The sequence below is a fragment of the Haliotis rubra genome, unplaced genomic scaffold (genome assembly GCF_003918875.1).
Source record: "Haliotis rubra isolate DU_JTF1 unplaced genomic scaffold, ASM391887v1 Scf43, whole genome shotgun sequence".
In the NCBI taxonomy this organism is placed as follows: domain Eukaryota; kingdom Metazoa; phylum Mollusca; class Gastropoda; order Lepetellida; family Haliotidae; genus Haliotis; species Haliotis rubra.
The window spans coordinates 357,518-376,536 of record NW_025767113.1 but is presented as its reverse complement, the minus strand read 5'-3'; the positions used below and the strand labels follow the sequence as shown (position 1 = coordinate 376,536).

Genomic DNA, 19,019 nt, shown 5'->3' with positions numbered 1-19,019 from the left:
GCTACCCACCCCACACGACATGGTAATACAGCTACCCACCACATGGTAACACAGCTACCCACCAGGTGTTAATACAGCTACCCACGACATGGTAATACAGCTACCCACGACATGGTAACACAGCTACCCACGACATGGTAATACAGCTACCCACCAGGTGTTAACACAGCTACCCACCAGGTGTTAATACAGCTACCCACGACATGGTAATACAGCTACCCACCGACATGGTAACACAGCTACCCACGACATGGTAATACAGCTACCCACCAGGTGTTAACACAGCTACCCACCAGGTGTTAACACAGCTACCCACGACATGGTAATACAGCTACCCACCACATGGTAATACAGCTACCCACGACATGGTAATACAGCTACCCACCAGGTGTTAACACAGCTACCCACCAGGTGTTAACACAGCTACCCACGACATGGTAATACAGCTACCCACGACATGGTAATACAGCTACCCACCACATGGTAATACAGCTACCCACGACATGGTAATACAGCTACATACACGGCTACCCACCAGGTGTTAAACACAGCTACCCTACCCACAGGTGGTAACACAGCTACCCGCAGGTCATTAGCACAGCTACATGGTAATACAGCTACCCACCAGGTGTTAACACAGCTACCCACCAGGTGTTAATACAGCTACCTGCGACGTGGTGATTATGGTAACACAGCCTACCCGCGACATGGTAATACAGCTACCCACCAGGTGTTAACACAGCTACCCACGACATGGTAATACAGCTACCCGGGTGCGACATGGTAACACAGCTACCCGCGACATGGTAATACAGCTACCCACCGGGTGTTAACACACTACCCGGTGTGCTAACTACCGTGGTAATACAGCTACCCACGACATGGTAATACAGCTACCCACCAGGTGTTAACACAGCTACCCACCAGGTGTTAATACAGCTACCCACGACATGGTAATACAGCTACCCACCACATGGTAACACAGCTACCCACCACATGGTAATACAGCTACCCACGACATGGTAATACAGCTACCCACCACATGGTAACACAGCTACCCACCAGGTGTTAATACAGCTACCCACCAGGTGTTAATAGCACCCACCACGTACGGTACAGCCACCCACCGACATGGTAATACAGCTACCCACCACATGGTAACACAGCTACCCACGACATGGTAATACAGCTACCCACGACATGGTAATACAGCTACCCACCAGGTGTTAACACAGCTACCCACCAGGTGTTAATACAGCTACCCACCACATGGTAACACAGCTACCCACGACATGGTAATACAGCTACCCACGACATGGTAATACAGCTACCCACCACATGGTTACACAGCTACCCACCAGGTGGTAATACAGCTACCCACGACATGGTAACACAGCTACCCACCACATGGTAACACAGCTACCCACCACATGGTAACACAGCTACCCACGACATGGTAATACAATAGCTATTAATCACATTGTAAAACATCTACCCATAAAAGCCTCGTTCGGTCATTTGCAGCAAATAAATAACCCATAATGACAAAGAGAAATGTCTACCGGTAAAATATTACGCCTTTTCAGTCCCGTCCGCAAAGGCTGCTACTGCCCCCGGGCCAGTCTGTGGCTGTTTGTCGTTGACCAGACTAATAATAAACCGGATACTTGGTCCGTTTACTTTGATGATAGTGGGGTGTCCCAGTCAAGAACTGAGTCATTACCTTGGGTTACGTCCCGTTACGTCGACGAGATGTGAGTGGAAGGGGGGGTGGGGGGTGGTTGTTGGCTGCACGGTCACAATTCTGCCCAGATGCTCGGTTTCTGCTGTTTGTGGTCTATGTTACCAATGTTACCACTTCCTGCTTACAGATACCAAATTTCCACAAACAGCTCTGGCACCTCATATAAGACGAAAACACGGAGCGGGAATAACAGAATAAGTCTACTTCAACCTTTCCTTGTTGTTGGTGATGGTTGGCTCGGAGTTGCATAGTGTGGTGGTGGTGGTGGAATTGGGTTTAACAGGAACACCAGAAATAGGCTTCACACATTGTACTCGTGTGGAAAAACTGAACCCAGGTCTTCAATGTAATTAGCGAATGCTTTAACCACTAGGCTACCCCACCGCCCCTCCCAGAAGGAGTGAGTGAGTTAATTTTATGGATCGGTAAAAAGCAAAACGTCATTTGTAAATACCTCTCCACGTAACTGCTGCTTTGTATATGTTGAACAAGATAGTGCTAAACATAATGTACAACTGCACAAATGAAATACATAGTATTTTGAAGTCAGTAGTGACTGTGGACAATTATAATTATACAGTTATCCTTTCTACATAAGTCTAAAATTGGTCAAATCTTTTGCTTTTGACAATAAAATCGTGAACTGATTGAATGATGTCCATGTTTGAGGAACTATGGCCATAAAGTATTGATGTCAGGTCATACCCGTGTAGGTAAAAATACAGTCTTTCTCATATTATCGTATTTGTGGCAGGTAAAGAAAAGGTTAGGTCCCATACTGCCTACAGTTTCAAACTGCCTACATCCCAAACTGCCAACACAAATATTGTAGGCAGCGTGGGAAATGATTTTTTGCCCTGTAGAATAATGGAACAGCCCAATTATCAACGAAGAAGGGTGTGTCGTTTGGAGTAAGGTAGTAGTAGTTATTTGCTTTATTTAATGGCACGCACAATTAAGGTATTTCGGCGACGGGGTAGTACACTAAATTTATGCTTAAAAACATATTTATTAAGTGGGGGCGCGGTGGGCGAGCTGGTTAAAGGGCAGGCTAGTTAAGAAATGGGGGGAACAAAAAACATTTAACCAATCCATGCTTAAAAACATATTTATTAAGTGGGGGCACGGTGGGCGAGCTGGCTAAAGGGCAGGCTAGTGATCCAGCGAGCATGAGCATGAGGTGCCGGAATCGAGCCCACCTGTGACCGGGTGTAAAAACCTTGGAGTCAACTTTGTGTGCAGACTTGTCACAACCCCTAGTGTACAGTACACAACCCTGTGCACTTAAAAGAACCCACGAATCCGTTCGTATATGATGGTGGCCACATGAATACGTGCAAACACCTAGTTGCGGGTATAGCAACGTGCAGTAAACTTGGACAAAGTACTGTGACTATGTGTCCCAGTCCACCCAGCTGTCAATGGGTACATCGTTAGGATGGGAAAGCCGCAATAACTTGGTGCGCCTAGTGGCTGCAAGAGTTGTATGATCCCCAGTGAGTTGAGATTGATAATAAGATGTGTCGTTGAGATTGACATCCAATGATCGAGGGAAAACTACCAGCGCCTTGAGCATGCACTAGTGCGTGGATATGTGCGCTATATAAATATCCAATAATAAATAAATAATAAAAATAAAGGTTAAAAAATGAAGTTGATGAAAAGAGAGAACTGATTTAAAAAGTTAAAAGAACATATTATGCATATTTATAACAATTTTTAAAAATGGTAAAAAGTGGTATTATTGGTTTTTTTGCCAGATTGTTTGGTATAATTTTGTATGAATGAGATATTTAGTGAGTGGTTTAATTAATTTGGGATTTGTAAGAATGTGCTTGAAATAAGAAGAGTACTACTGGTACTATCCTATAATCTCCTGGCAAACTCCAGTATCTTCCCAGCAGAACTCGCAGCCATAGTTCAAACAACAACTGACCAAACAAATAGCTACCATCTGCATTTTTACGGATTCCTTAACCTCAATACAGGCTCTAAAAAATTACTGTAAAACAAAAAGACCATACGATCTAATAAATAACATATACACAGAACAATACTATACCACCAAAACAAAAATAATCAAATACGTCTTATCTGGGTTCCGTTACATATCGGAGTCCATGGCAACGAAATGGGCATCCTTGTCAGTTGTGTGTAATTGTGAAACCAGTAAAAGACTGTAAAACCAGTAAAAGACTGTAAAACTTATCAATTTTTCATGATATATCCATGTCTCCATGTAAAGACGGAATATTCTCAGAATGAATAAACCAACCAACACTTGTCATTTTTTAAACTTCTGTTGGCAGAGTGGAAAGACAGGATAGAACAGGTCAGTTCATTAACCAAGTAACTGGTTAAGTTCATTTTAGCAGGGGTAGAACAGGTCAGATCGGTGTATTCCCATTAACTTCCCTTCCTGATCACTGGACCCTATCATGTTGTTTTAACCTGTAGGCAGTTTGGAACTGTAGGCAGTATGGGAATACACCTAAGAAAATATGAGTTGTATCCTCAAGTTGATACCCACATGTGCAGTCTGGTGTGTGTGTGTGTGTGCGTACCTGCGTGCGTGCGTGTGTGTTAATGCACATTGTACATGTTTCCACAAGTTGATTGTTTCATCATGATCTGAATTATGAAATAAGCCAAAACCACAGCCAGACATCAGGGCTGGTAACTTCAAATGTTACCAGTCCAAAATCTAACCCGTCTCAGGCTGTCGGACGGCCTTATTTCATGCACTGCATAAGACTGTGTTCTACATTTTGATTGTCTGTAAGTTTGATCTACTTCTAAGATTATAATTGTTATTTTCAGAGAGTTAGGTGGTATAAGTTTGTAAAGATATTCAGGTGAAAAACCATTTCTCATTTTGTAAAATGTTATCAATTTGAAGCTCTTCGTTCTTTTAGAGGTTGAAACTTTGTTTCATAATATATTTTGGCATGGCTAGTACCATGAACTGCCTCACAAATAGTTTTAAGGGCAACCAAATGCAAATTCTTCAGTAGTAATGACTGTTCGTTGGTACAGTTGTCCCAGATATGAAAAACAGTAGTCAAAATTAGGTAAGAGAAAAGACACATACATAGTATCAAGCGTATTTCAGGTCAATATGTACTTGGAGCTCCTAAAGCAGTTGATCATTGGACTTACTTTCCTAATGTTGATTTGTATTTTCCATGAGCAATCACTTTTATGCTGCTTTTAGCAATATTCCAGCAATATCACAGTGGGGGACACCAGAAATGGGCTTCACACATTGAAGCCATGTGGGGAATCGAACCCGGGTCTTCGGCGTGATGAGTGAACGCTTTAACCACTAGGCTGTCACATCGCCCCACATAGAAGGAAATGGCAGGAGATTGTAAAGATTTTCCAACATACTGATATACCACTTCCCTAAATTTCGGTTTTGTATCCTCCATACATTTACAACGAGCATATTGTACACAATTCCACATCTCATACATAAATAAAATATACTAAACTCAAATTAACAGAACAATACGTAAGTGTATTTCACAGGACAGTGATTCTTCCTGCCAGTGTTATAACATTTGCACCCTAGTCCATGAGGAGCTCATAAATGTTCTCCATCAAAAATGGGTACCCAAAAAAATAGTATACAATCATAGCAAACACATTTAATATTTCTAATATTTACAAACAAACACTTGCATCACTCATCTTCACAAACATTAGTAACATTGATGAAAATCACATTCACAAACATGAAAATTGTTTGTTCTTCCTAGAGTAAACAAAATCCATATTTTGTAGATATCACCATGATGCACGCGTCACCCCAGACAACTGATTGTAGTCCGCTAACTGTCGCCACACAATACGACTAATTCGCCATTTTCGTTGAATACCACGTGGCCTGGATGTAACAACACAACGATTCCTTATCTTCACAATACTGGAATTTGGTGGCAGGGCTGCAACTTCAGCATCAGCAAGCTCCTGGAAGAATTGACAGAATGGATAGCAGCAGTTGTTTGTATATATTTGCTACAATATTGAGAAGTGTAAATTAAAGTAAATAACTGCTGCTATTGATAAGCATGACTTTAGTTTAAGATTCAAATGTCTGAAGAAGATTAGGTTTGTTTCACTCATACTCATCCTAAAACGCAGGACTATTGAAACGTTCAAAGCCATATACCTAAGTTTCATATGAAAATGTCCATGCACAATGTTCTCGCCAGCTGAGAAATGGTATGTAGGTTTAACCTAACCTAACAAGATTTGTCTTTTCAGACATGTGTTTTAAGGAGTTTTTCTACGAGAAGAAGTATAATAATCTAATGCTACACACATCACGGTAGCTTACCTGAACAGCTGGGACACTGGCCACAAACAATTATACGGATCATAATAAACTGGTACAAAAGAAAATGCCAATAAGGTGATTGTGGTTTCAGTACAACAAATTACTTTGTACAGAGGGAATAGCTGAGGAATTGGGCAAAAAATGAATTAATATGGCAGCCACTTTAATTTGAATCAGATCAGGTACTGATATGCAAAACACTTGCAATTTCATAAACCTCGAGACACACTGCCCTAAGGACAGATAGACAATGAGATAATGCAAGACCACAGTGAGTGAGTTGGTATATTAGAGGTGTCAGAACCTGTAATTCCTTGGGAAGGATGTTGTTCTTCCTGACTGCATTGAGCCGTAGTCTTTCTGGGAAATGTTCCTGTATCATCTGCCTCCGCAGCCCGTCTCTTCTCATCCTCCAGTCCACGTAACGGCCTCGAACCTGACTGTTTGGGCAGCCAGCTGATGTAACACTTGTTGCTTTCAGCAATGTGTTCCCATGTTCCAGGCCCACCTGAGATAGGAACACCCAATGACTCAGGTACTGCAAGATCTACATTGTAGTTAAATTTCCTCCACGCAGGAAGTTAGTATTTAACACCAAAGCATGGAACATTGCTCAACAGGTAGAAAGAACCCAATGGAGCAAAATACATAGAGTCATAGAAATCATTAGTTATCAAGTAAAGGTTGTTGCTGATACCAGTTTGCATTCTGTTATTTCAACACTATTCTGACTATATCATGACCTGTCAGTTTGGTGAACCTTTGAGTACAGGTATATTGCAGAAAATGCTGGAAACATGATCAGATTTAACCAAGACTCACAGATTTCTGGTACAGCTAGTTTCTGTTTATGGTGATCCACTGAGAAAGTTTTCAATACTTGGTTTATCAGATACTACTATTTATTGATAGCTGTATATACAAAAAAAGAAGAAATGTTTTCAGAAGAGGTTGTGTATATTTTCCAATTTCCCAAACATAGTGTATGTTGTTTTGTGATACTGTGTTCCTTTGTCAGCATAATTGCAGATAAGCAGCTTATTTGGTACTGACAATCAGATATCAAACTGAGGCTTTCCGAGATTCCCCCCCGAGTCTGTCAGTCAATACCCTCTTGTTCCTTCTCTATAATTTGAACATATGTTTCTAAGCAGCATTTCAGAAAATGTACTATCAATGAAGGCAGAGATGATGTTAACCTATCTAGATTCTTTCAATGCAAGGTATCAAACATTGAAAGATAAATTATGTTGAAATCAATCATATTTCGACAGGTGATAGAATTTACCTGACTTAATTTGAAACAATCACAACAGATTACAGACTTGTGGTTTCTGTAAAGGTTTTGGGGACAATAACATCTGTTTGGATATTCACTAGTTCTTTTTGTGCAAGTGTTAGACATAACTTATTTCTTTGTTTTATTAATCATACCCAGCTTATGATGACTCTTTGCGAGTTAATGATGTTTTGAATTTTGGGATACGAACAACATACTTCTCATGTACGGTTTGGAAGTAAAATTTATTGAAAGCATGATCATCAAAACAAATGGCGAATATTTCTAAATTATTTTCGCACGCCATGGTTTAAGCGAAACATATAACAAGAGCACGATCCTTGATAAGACAGATGATGGAAAAGTAAAAAGAGGGAACGAGTTGAAGATGCACTTCTAATTTGCATATCTCGATTTGATTGGGCTTCTTGGGCGTCCCGTGTTGTTATGTAACTCCTAGCTTGGGCATTATAAAAAGCGTGCAACGCTGAACACTTTCACAAATACAGAGACGTGTAACGAAATAGGATAATAATAGTTAGACGCTGAATACTTTCCACTTATTAAGAAAGGTAAGTGAAAGACGTTATTTACTTTTCACATGAATATATCCTTTTAAATTGTCCAGGTCTCTGAGCGCATTTGTGCAAGCGACCATATTAATGAATACGATAACAAATACCTTCATGGACCTAGTTAACGTTGAGAACATGCCAGCCAGAAGCGAAGTCATTGCTTGCATTGAAATGTTTCTTGGCCACTGAACTCATGTGGACATGGGCAGCGCCATGTTGGTGTTCCTCTTGGGTGCATTACTCATGACACAGATAATGTATATTGGAACCATGTATTCTAAACTTCTCCAACTTGTGTCTGATGTATCAGAAACATGTTACATTTTTGTATCTCAATACAATACTGTTTATAGGTTTTTAATTGGGGGAGGAAAAAGCGGAATTCCTGAATTCAACTGTGCAATGTATCTTTATACAGAAGTACTCTTACACCAAGTATAATGCATTTTAACCGGATGTTACATATTCTGAGGCAATGCCTCGGCTGTGACGTCAATTGGGGGTACCCCTCTAGGCCGAGTATATATATCACGTGACTTCCTTCCGTCGGTCCTTTTACTTGCGGTGGCATCCATTGAGAGCGAGGTGAGAGACTGATGGAATGTAAATCCTTTTAAAATCTGGTCTTGTTTCTTGTCATCTCGTTTTGTAATAACAGATACTGTTAAAGTGATAACCATACTAGCCAATGGAAACTTTTTGTACTGTTGTATTCTTGTATTAGTGTATATTTCCGAGACGCCGGGTACACTTTCGGCGACTCATTCTACCACGTCGACATGCCGGTACCAAGGCGATACCACTAATTGATACATATGGGCTTTTTGTCTGGCTCAAGCTTAAGTCATAAGGCCTTTCAAAGTATTTTATGGAATTTGTTCAGTCCTCGAATTGTCCAAATCAGAAAATATTGGCTTTTAACAGAACTTAAATGTAGTCTGTTAAAACATAGTTTCTCCATTCAGTGAAATCTTGTGAGTGTTAAATGCGGTAAGGCATTTGATTACGTATTTTTATCAACATGCTCACTAGATCACTGTATGCAATGTTACCATCAATTTTAAGAACCCAGGTTAATTTGGAAATGTACCACCGCCGGTGCAATGTGTATTTGTTTCGCATGAAGACACAGGTTGTATGATAAAAATAAAATCGAGAATACGTTTTTATTTATCGTAATGTCTGTGAACGTGAAGTATTAGGAATATGTGTGCGGTCTGTTTTAGAATCTCGACTTGTTTCATTACTTAGTCGTCCGCCATCTTGGATACCACGTGGTCTCGGCACAGTGACAGTGAATGAAATATATGTAGGAGTGTCCTGTGCGACGCTTTGCCCACGCTTATTACAGATCGAATACAGTTTTGACTTACCGATTTTTCAGCATCCAAGCATTAACGAACCATGGGAAAGGAAAAGATCCACATCAATATTGTGGTCATTGGCCACGTAGATTCTGGCAAGTCTACAACCACTGGCCATCTCATCTACAAGTGCGGTGGTATCGATGAGAGAACTATCATCAAGTTCGAGAAGGAGGCCCAGGAAGTAAGTATCTTTTCCTTGGAGTTGTCAAATCAGTAACAGACTTTTGAAGATGAAATATTTTGATTGTGGCTTTGTGCTAGTTGTCTGATTTCGGCGGTTTTATTTTGTAGATGGGCAAAGGTTCATTCAAATATGCCTGGGTGTTGGACAAACTGAAGGCTGAGCGTGAACGTGGAATCACCATTGACATTGCTCTCTGGAAGTTTGAGACCAACAAATACTACATCACCATCATTGATGCCCCAGGCCATCGTGATTTCATCAAGAACATGATCACAGGAACATCACAGGTGGGTTTTCGAATGACGCATCTCAACATGCATTGTTTTCATATGGATAAGTTAACTCGTAAGTAGTCTTTGATGTAACACATCCCTTGTCTGTGTTTCAGTAAGAAACAAAACGTCAGTATTAAGCTCTAAAGTACAGAGCCTTATTCAGTAATACAGGTACTTAAAATTGCCCCATGTTGAAACGTATGCCAATATTGGAACCATGATATGAACCACAATTCATTCAATTTGCTTTGATTTTAATTGTAATGACTAACATTCTTCAGGCTGACTGTGCTGTTTTGATTGTTGCCTCCGGTGTTGGTGAGTTTGAAGCTGGTATCTCCAAGGAGGGTCAGACCCGAGAACATGCTCTGTTGGCTTACACCCTTGGTGTGAAGCAACTCATCATCGGCGTCAACAAGATGGACAGCACTGCTCCTCCATACTCAGAGGTGAGTAGAATCGTATAACATGGCTTTGAGATCGCAGGGCCCGCTCTGCATGTCTTGTTGCCCAATGTAAAATTGTAAGTTTACTTCACTGGCTGCAGGTTCAATTGAATGAATGCCAAGATACCCATTTGGATGGTATGACTGCAATTTAATAAGATCCTGTAAAACCAAAGATAGGAAGATTTCTCAGTAATGGGGCTTCTAAGTTCTACTATGCAGAGATGCTTACGCTTTGGGCGCAATTATTACGATTTTGGCCATTAAAATACACCATTACATTTAATCTGCGAAAATTACGCTTTTCTACTCAATTTGCGAAAATCAATAAAGTGGAAAAAATTCAAAGAATTATTTTCATAACACCCTGGTTCAGAAACGACCATACACCAATAGGAATCACTTAAATCGTGCTCATTCCAATTAACCTTGTAAGGAATTTAAGTATTTTGTGTCACCTGACCAACAATTTTCAATGTATGGAACTTCATAATGATTGGTCACGTGTATTTCTGTCTAGAATCTTTCCTATTCATGTGAATAAACCTTTTTAAAAGTATTTTTATATAGTTATCACCTTTCACTGAGTGAGTGTTTCAAGTATTACACTTTTTAGGTCCAAATTACACTTACGCTAGTAATTCCTTAGCCAATACGGAATACCTTTATGCCAAACACTGGCCTCATGTATGCCACTGCTGTTGACTTCCAAGGTTGGTGAAATCTGCATTTCTTTTCTTATTTAGGCCCGATTTGATGAAATTGTGAAGGAGGTGTCTGGCTACATTAAGAAGATTGGATACAACCCCAAGGCTGTTGCCTTTGTGCCTATCTCTGGCTTCCATGGTGACAACATGATTGAACCATCAACGAAGATGTCCTGGTTCAAGGGCTGGGCGGTAGAGAGAAAGGATGGCAATGCCGGTGGCAAGACATTGTTCGAGGCTCTGGACAGCATTCTGGCCCCAACAAGACCCACAGACAAGCCTCTTCGTCTCCCCCTGCAGGATGTCTACAAGATTGGCGGTATGTTTTCCAGACTTGACAACGCAACTGAAATAATTACATTTGTGTATTTCATCTTCTGTAGGGAGTGAAAAATAGGAATTTTTTATGCAAAAGCAATGTCTGCACTGTTTAGCCTTTAATGGCATGCATTTTGCTTGATATTTGATACTGCCTGGTTGCAAACTGAGCTTTTGAGTATTGGGTAAAAAATCGTTAAATTTTTATTCATCAAACTGAATGTGAACAGTTCTAAATGTAAATACTTGAATAAATGCTCAGTTGCCTGTTAACATGATACCAATATTCAAGATAATGTAGGTGACAGTTGTAGAAGAAGTCTTTAGTCCCTTGACGTTTTTAAAACTGCAATAAGGAAAGGGCTTTGTTCATTCATTTCATAGTCAACATCCTTGCTCATTCATTGGTACTACTGAATGGTGTAATTAGGCTCAGGTCATAGACAATTTTACCTATTCTGTCCTTTGCAGGTATTGGAACTGTGCCCGTTGGACGAGTTGAAACTGGTATCCTAAAGCCTGGTACGATCGTCACCTTTGCCCCATCTGCACTCACAACTGAGGTATGAAACTGTTGCTTTAGATGTTATTGATAAAGGATCATATTTACATGCTGTTAATTGTAACAGGGTATGAAGAGTTTCCCAGCCTTGGCATAAATTGCAAGATAATTATTTATATACAAAATTTGTCAGATTTCTACTCAGCAATTTTATTAAGTCGATATAATCACAGGATTGAAGATACTGCTTGTAAACAGACGACCATAAATACAGTTGTGATTTCTTAGAGTTTGATTCTATTTGAATTGTTTTGGAAGATGCACTTTGTTCTATTAGTTTCAGTCATAGATAAGTAATGTATGTGTCCATTTGTATTTTGATATTGAACTAGGCTGGAATATAGTGATTTCTTCCCCTTAATGTAGTCAGTCTGTAGTGTTCAGATAAATGTATAAGTTGGGTCACATCATAAATTCTCAACAAGTCGATGCCTGAAAGTTTGCAAATATTTATGTATATTTAAAAAATGAAAATGCAACAACCATCAGATCACAATGCATGCAGAACTTAACTTCATGTTTACTTCAATCAGTATTGTGACGTTTATTCTGAATTGTACCAATTTCAGAAGTAAACTTAGGTGTCCTTTTGCATTCAAGGAACAAAGTGTATTCAGACAAATGTTCAAATTTATAGGACTGAATCTTCCACAATAATCGTTTTGGGTAGTTGCAAGAATTTTGCAGGCGCTAAGTTTTATGTATAAATTGATTTATGAAAATCAAGTTTAAAAGATACAGCAGACATGTTGACATGGAAGTTCATTAATGCATGTCGTCATGCTTTGACTTGCAGCATAAGATCTAAGCGGCAACCAAACATTGTTTAGCAACTCAGTGTATCCTGGCCTCTGCAAGCTAATATATTTTTCAGGTGAAGTCTGTTGAAATGCACCATGAGTCTCTCACTGAGGCTCTTCCCGGAGACAATGTTGGCTTTAATGTGAAGAATGTCTCAGTCAAGGAACTTCGTCGTGGCTTTGTTGCCGGTGACAGCAAGTCTGATGCTCCCAAGGAGTGTGCAAGCTTCTATGCTCAGGTTTGTATTTTTTCATTGAGTTTTACTAAAGTACTGTCGGAAATAGGAAAAAACCCTGTTTTTAGGCTGTTACTCTGTATCCCTAAAATTTACACAATTGCAAATAGCATATGTCGAAATAACCCATATCGGCCTAACTGGGCGTTCAGTGGTATGCGTAATAGGATATCCAGAAAAGCATGTTTACTCTTAAATTGGGCAAAACTTAGAAAAAATATGAATAGCTGCTGAAAACAATAGATCAGACTATAGATGGCAATTAGGTCGCTCAGCCAGGTATGACGATTGACCGTTGACTCACTTGGCATGATGCTGCCCAGACACAAGGGGTCATCTCAAATATATTGCTTTTTCATGTGTATTGAATATGTCTATTATCTAATCTTAGCTAATATCTCTATCCCCAAGCCCGACCCCTAACTACCGTCAGCAACACCCGTCTTGCTTTTACTTTTGAAACAACCCCCTCCTACCTGTTTCTTTTTACAGTGGTAGTGAGATTCAATGGTATCTACATCCTTAATAGTTTCAGTATTAAAGTTATTTTCTACGTTTGCATTACTCATTTCTGCACTAATCTATCCTCAGTAAAATCCTTTTACATTTCCTATCTCTCTCCTCCCACTGAGACTGTAGTTAGACCAAACATAGTTTAACAGATATTTCACTTGCACATATAACTACCTAAATTGTAGATAGAAAAAAAATAAATTCACATTTATATTTCCGACAGTACTTGAGTGCTCGTGGGATAATTGTATGTTTCGTATCTTCGTGGCAGTTTGAAAACATTGGGTTCTATTGGTCTGTCCATTTGACTTAACTAAAGGATGAATAATTGCAGCACTTATTAAACTGGCCATCCATTGATCATACAGTTTGCTATTTGCTATTGGTCAGTTTGAAATGACTGAATAGTATTTCAGAGCTTGAGTAAATAATGGGATAGTTTTAAGCTGGCCAGAATTTTGACTTGATCTGCCCCAATCTTGAGCAAGTATAAGAATTTTTAAATAGGAAATTATTCTCGGAAAAACTTGATAGTTAAACTGACAAACAATGGGTCAGATCAGCTTGTGGGCAATATTAAAGTGCAATGTCTCAAATAATCACACCACAGAAATTATGGAATTTGTATATGACTTTCAACTTGTCATTCTTAGGTTATCATCTTGAACCACCCTGGCGAGATCAAGAATGGTTATTCCCCAGTTTTGGACTGCCACACAGCCCATATTGCTGTGAAATTCAGCGAAATCAAGGAAAAGTGTGATCGTCGTTCTGGCAAGAAGCTTGAGGAAAACCCCAAAAGTGTCAAGTCAGGCGATGCCGCTATGGTCGTCTGTATCCCCAGCAAGCCCATGTGTGTGTGGAGGCTTTCTCTTCCTACCCACCACTGGGACGTTTTGCCGTCCGTGACATGAAGCAGACCGTGGCAGTCGGTGTCATCAAGGAGGTTACCAAAAAGGAGGTTACAGGAAAGACCACCAAGGCCGCACAGAAGAAGAAATGATTAGCTCGGGATAAAGCCCCATGGCTCACCAAGGGCAAAGCAAATTATAACATCGGAACCATCAGTCTGCTTATTGTAATCTGTTCAATGGAAATGCTCGCTCAGCTTGTTTTAATTTCTTGGTCTACATGGTTGCTACAATCTAAATTGCACCGAAAAGAATTTAGAAGGAAAAGAATCCTTGGACATTAAGGACTTAATTTTATTGCCACACTTCAAATGAAAAAAATAAAAAAATGTCAAAGTAACCCCTGCTTAGTTTTCATTCAGAGGATCATTTGTCGGACAATTCCAATGAGATTGGACAGCCTCCATGGTGTAGTGGTAAGAGTGTCCACCCGGAGTGCGGAAGGTCGCGAGTTGGATCCCCGGCTGCGGCATACCAAAAAGACGTTAAAAATGTACTTGTTGGTCCCTGTCTGGCGTTTGGCATTTATGGGTACAGCAAGGGCTGGTCGGCTCGGAGTCAGTCGGAGAATTTGTCAGTCAGGGGGAATTCATGCTTCACTCGGGCATGGTATCTCGGTGAGCTAGCACTATAAAACCAGCTTCAGTCTGGGCTAATACAAGCAGCCGCACATCCCCATAGACAAGCATGCGAGTCGTCATAAGAGTGAAATATTCTCAAGTAAGACGTTAAACCCAATTTCACCAAACCTCCAGTGAGATTGGGTAGTCATCAAATGTAGCTGGATGATGTATTTTATCACTGGATTACCTTTCCCAAATGATATATATTATTGGAACTACTGATTTCACAAGTCTAAATTGTGTAAATTCATATGTGGAATCGGAAATTGGCTTAAATCATGCACTGGCACCATGTAACCATTGCCTTTTGAAATTCTGTGTTCCCTCGCAGGTTTCATACCTTTATAATTATTTAGAACACAAAGTGACACTTGGGTGCTGTACTCAGTGAATGCTCTCCATCATGCAAATTATTTAAAAGTGGTCCGAAGCAATTACGATAGAATGCAAAACCATGTACTTTGGTATGAAACCGCCCAATGCACAGTCAACAGCAGTTAATGAAGTTGAATTTGGTCTGCAGGTTTTTGTTCTCAAGTCCAATGCAGGTTGCTGAGAACAGACCATGGCTTAATGCAAACTTGTCTGTGATATTGTATACTACTCGCTTTGCTAAGGGTCACAAAAATTCCCAACTTGGCTTAAACACAATTTCAAATTATAAATCTATATCTATTTAAAACTAGATAAATAATACTATGGTAACCCCTCTTTAGGCAAACAGCCACTTTAATCAAACCTTATGCTCTTGATACATGAGAAACAATAAAAATGGTTTTCGTGGCACCAATCAACCTTTTTGCAAATCAAGGAACGAGTCATTGACAAGTACACTACACCTGTCAATAGCAGGTATGGGACCTACAAGATGCAGTGACATACTGAAGCCAAGGCTTTTCTCTAAGCACATACAACATAATGGACATTACCCCAAATATCCCAAGTGCTAGAAGGTTAATAGTTATTTGACTTGTCCCACTGGGTACCCATTTTCTACTTGGTGATAAAAGTTTAAATTTAATATTTAATAATATAGAGATCCGTGTCGTGTGATTATTTCAGAAACTTATATGTACTACTGTATGCTCGGTATTCTCATCACTTTCTTTTTATTTATTTATATATATATCAGTTCACCCAGCAGAATTCGATCATATATATATACGAATTCAAAAAATATATATATATATGATCGAATTCAAAAAAAATTCTGCTGGGTGAACTGACTCCCTTGCCTAAGGTGAGACCACATGTCATGTGTGCCTTGTGCAGCAGGACTGAAGCACCAGAAACTCAGGAGCCAAGCTGCCAAACACGTGGCCCATACAAGTACTTGCTGTGACCTGATTTGTGTCCTCTATGCTAAAAGACAACACAACACCTTAAACCACTGTTTCTCAGATGAGCAAAACTTTGTCCTGCTCCTTGCTTTGGTTTCCCGCATGATATTCAGCTAATGACTTATGTGAAACAGTTTACAGTAAGTTAGAGTGGAATAAAATTTAACAGACAGGATCAAAACATGTGAACTCTTCCACCTCAAGGCCATGCTCCCAAGTAAGTAGCCCATACATATGAAATCGACCTGTATATACTGGAGACGTGAAGATCCGGGGTAAGAACTGGCAACTGATGCTTATCATAAGGCGACCAATAGGAATGGGCGACTTAATTGACACATATCGTATCCTAACTGCGTAGAACAATGATCATGCAGTTGATCGCTGGATTGTCTGGTCCAGACACGATTGTTTACAGTGAGCGAGTTTGGTTTTACACCACTTTTAGCAATATTCCAGCAATATCACGGCGTGGGGACACCAGAAATGCGATTGTTTACAGACTGCCACCATATAGCTAGAATATTGCTGACTGCGGTATCTATCAATCAACAGGAGTCTGCAGCAAACAATCCAGGTTTAATATTGACCAACAATTCACTCTCTAACATGGGATTCTAGACCTGTCATGACCAGAAATCTAAACATATTGTGAGATCATATGACAAAGGTGTCGCCTATAAATAACCACGAAGCTATATTGTTGCTGATGGCAGCTTGGGCATAAAAACAAAAATACAAAACTGAGACAGGAAATTTATTCTTGGAAGGGTCACAAACAATATACCCAGGTACATCAGAAAGAAAATCATGTTTTCATCAGACAATATTCATTGTTATTTATGCAAGAAAATTATGGATTTCTATCCACTTTATTGAACAAAAATATGTTACACATACAAACATGGTCTTCCTTCACACTTATCACATGTGCCTTTAGGCTCATTCATACCCACCGACTCCCAACAGTAAACATGGATCCAGATATCATTAAACTGACATCAGAGAACAAACACCATTTCCAGGTATAGTAAATATATTGTAGTAGATCAGTATATGTTATTCACAATCTACACAAGTGTGTCTGGTGACACTGCTCACTGTACGTAGCACCCAGGCAGTGTCGGAGCCTGTGAGCCACCCCCCATCAGATCAACTAACAGACTTTCAAAACCGGTTCTACAGACTGAGACTCAAATTCTTTAATTACTGCTATAAACCAGTATACTGGTAATGCTGTGTAGTCCTACCGAGTGCCCTGTGTCACAACTGAAAGAAATGTACATTCCTATTGCTGGTACAAAATATTTCATATAGAAAGTGATTTCTATTCATTTTATGACCCATGTCTTACTAACTGTAAGATCCACATGTGTAGAAGTTTTCTATGTTTCTGTTTTACATCTACTTATACCCAATGTTCTGGTTCTAAATATCAACATACTTCACAGACATAGATATGGTTACATACAGTCCACAATTCTGTCTTGCTTACCTCCTGTTACAACAGAAGGAATCAAACTGATTATAAAAAAACATTTTACCGATTATATTTCTGTGCTGTCCGTTTGCCCTGTGTCAGTACTGTGGCACTGTCCCTAGTGTCAGACAATCACAAGGTAGAGGGAACAACCTGCACATGACAAACTTTCAACTTGCACAACTTCATAAAACTATCAAATCCTGTGCAAAATCTGTTCCTGCCCCTCCATTCTCCTCATCTGTGGTCAGCAGGGATAGACCCTGGCCGCTCGTCCCATTAGTCTGACACTGGTAACAATATACATGGAGGACAAGTACAGGACTGTTAAGGGGGAAATAAGCGAGAGCTAGCTGGAGGTGACCAATGGTGTCTACTCTGACATCTCCTGGTCCTGCTACTCCGGTGGTCTTCCTGTCATGAATAGCATGGTGTGAAGATCATGTCATGACGCTGTTCTATGACAGCAGCTGGGCCACCTCTAAACATGGCAACCCAACCTCACTTCTTCTCCGACATCCAGGCCATGTACGTATTCCATCCCAGGGCAATAAAGTTGACAAACAGAACTCTGAAAAAAAATGCATATTCTATAAAAAACCAAAACAAAACACAAGTGTTATATTATGGAATAGCTGTAGTACACAAGTTTTGTATAAGAGAAAACCTGTAGTACACAAGAGCTGTATAACAGAAAACCTGTAGTACACAAGTTTTGTATAAGAGAAAACCTGTAGTACACAAGTGTTGTATAACACAATTGCTTTGGTACACAAGTGCTGTATAACAATAGCTGTAGTACACAAGTGTTGTATAACAGAACGGCTGTAGTACACAAGTGTTGTATAACAGAACGGCTGTAGTACACAAGAGCTGTATAACAGAAAACCTGTAGTACACAAGTGTTGTATAACAGAATTGCTTTAGTACACAAGTGCTGTATAACAATAGCTGTAGTACACATAACAGAATAGTGTGTATAACCCAATTAGCTTATAGTACACACAAGTGCTGTATAACAATAGCTGTAGTACACAAGTGTTGTATAACAGAATAGCTGTAGTACACAAGTGTTGTATAACAGAACGGCTGTAGTACACAAGAGCTGTATAACAGAAAACCTGTAGTACACAAGTTTTGTATAACAGAAAACCTGTAGTACACAAGTGTTGTATAACACAATGCTGCAATTGTAGTACAAGTGTTGTATAACAAAGTGTTGTATAACAGAATGGCTGTAGTACACAAGTGTTGTATAACAGAATGGCTGTAGTACACAAGTGTTGTATAACAGAACGGCTGTAGTACACAAGTGCT

The 19,019-nt window shown here is 39.8% G+C and overlaps 3 protein-coding genes across 3 annotated transcripts in view; 1 reads left to right on the top strand and 2 right to left on the bottom strand.

Annotated features, from left to right (window-relative positions):
• Positions 1–5,379: 5,379 nt before the first annotated feature.
• On the bottom strand, positions 5,380–8,190 carry LOC124288916 (28S ribosomal protein S14, mitochondrial-like). Its single transcript, XM_046725507.1, has 3 exons — positions 8,048–8,190; positions 6,391–6,594; positions 5,380–5,716 (listed from the first exon to the last, which is right to left on the bottom strand). The coding sequence occupies exons 1-3, from the start codon at positions 8,105–8,107 to the stop codon at positions 5,534–5,536; spliced, it is 447 nt and encodes a 148-aa protein (XP_046581463.1). The 5' UTR covers positions 8,108–8,190; the 3' UTR covers positions 5,380–5,533.
• Positions 8,191–8,384: 194 nt separating this feature from the next.
• On the top strand, positions 8,385–14,599 carry LOC124288915 (elongation factor 1-alpha-like). Its single transcript, XM_046725506.1, is given in 9 exon segments — positions 8,385–8,525; positions 9,325–9,488; positions 9,599–9,778; positions 10,048–10,215; positions 10,959–11,238; positions 11,709–11,800; positions 12,674–12,838; positions 14,002–14,199; positions 14,202–14,599. Coding segments are annotated over 8 exon segments (1,377 nt in total). The 5' UTR covers positions 8,385–8,525; positions 9,325–9,344; the 3' UTR covers positions 14,352–14,599.
• A 2,367-nt stretch (positions 14,600–16,966) lies between these two features.
• LOC124288974 (protein Mpv17-like) overlaps positions 16,967–19,019 on the bottom strand; it is a 30,147-nt gene continuing 28,094 nt past the window's right edge. The window contains exon 7 of the mRNA XM_046725573.1: positions 16,967–18,273. Coding sequence (XP_046581529.1) covers positions 18,204–18,273 — 70 coding nt within the window. The 3' untranslated portion in view covers positions 16,967–18,203. The remainder of the gene's footprint in view (positions 18,274–19,019) is intronic.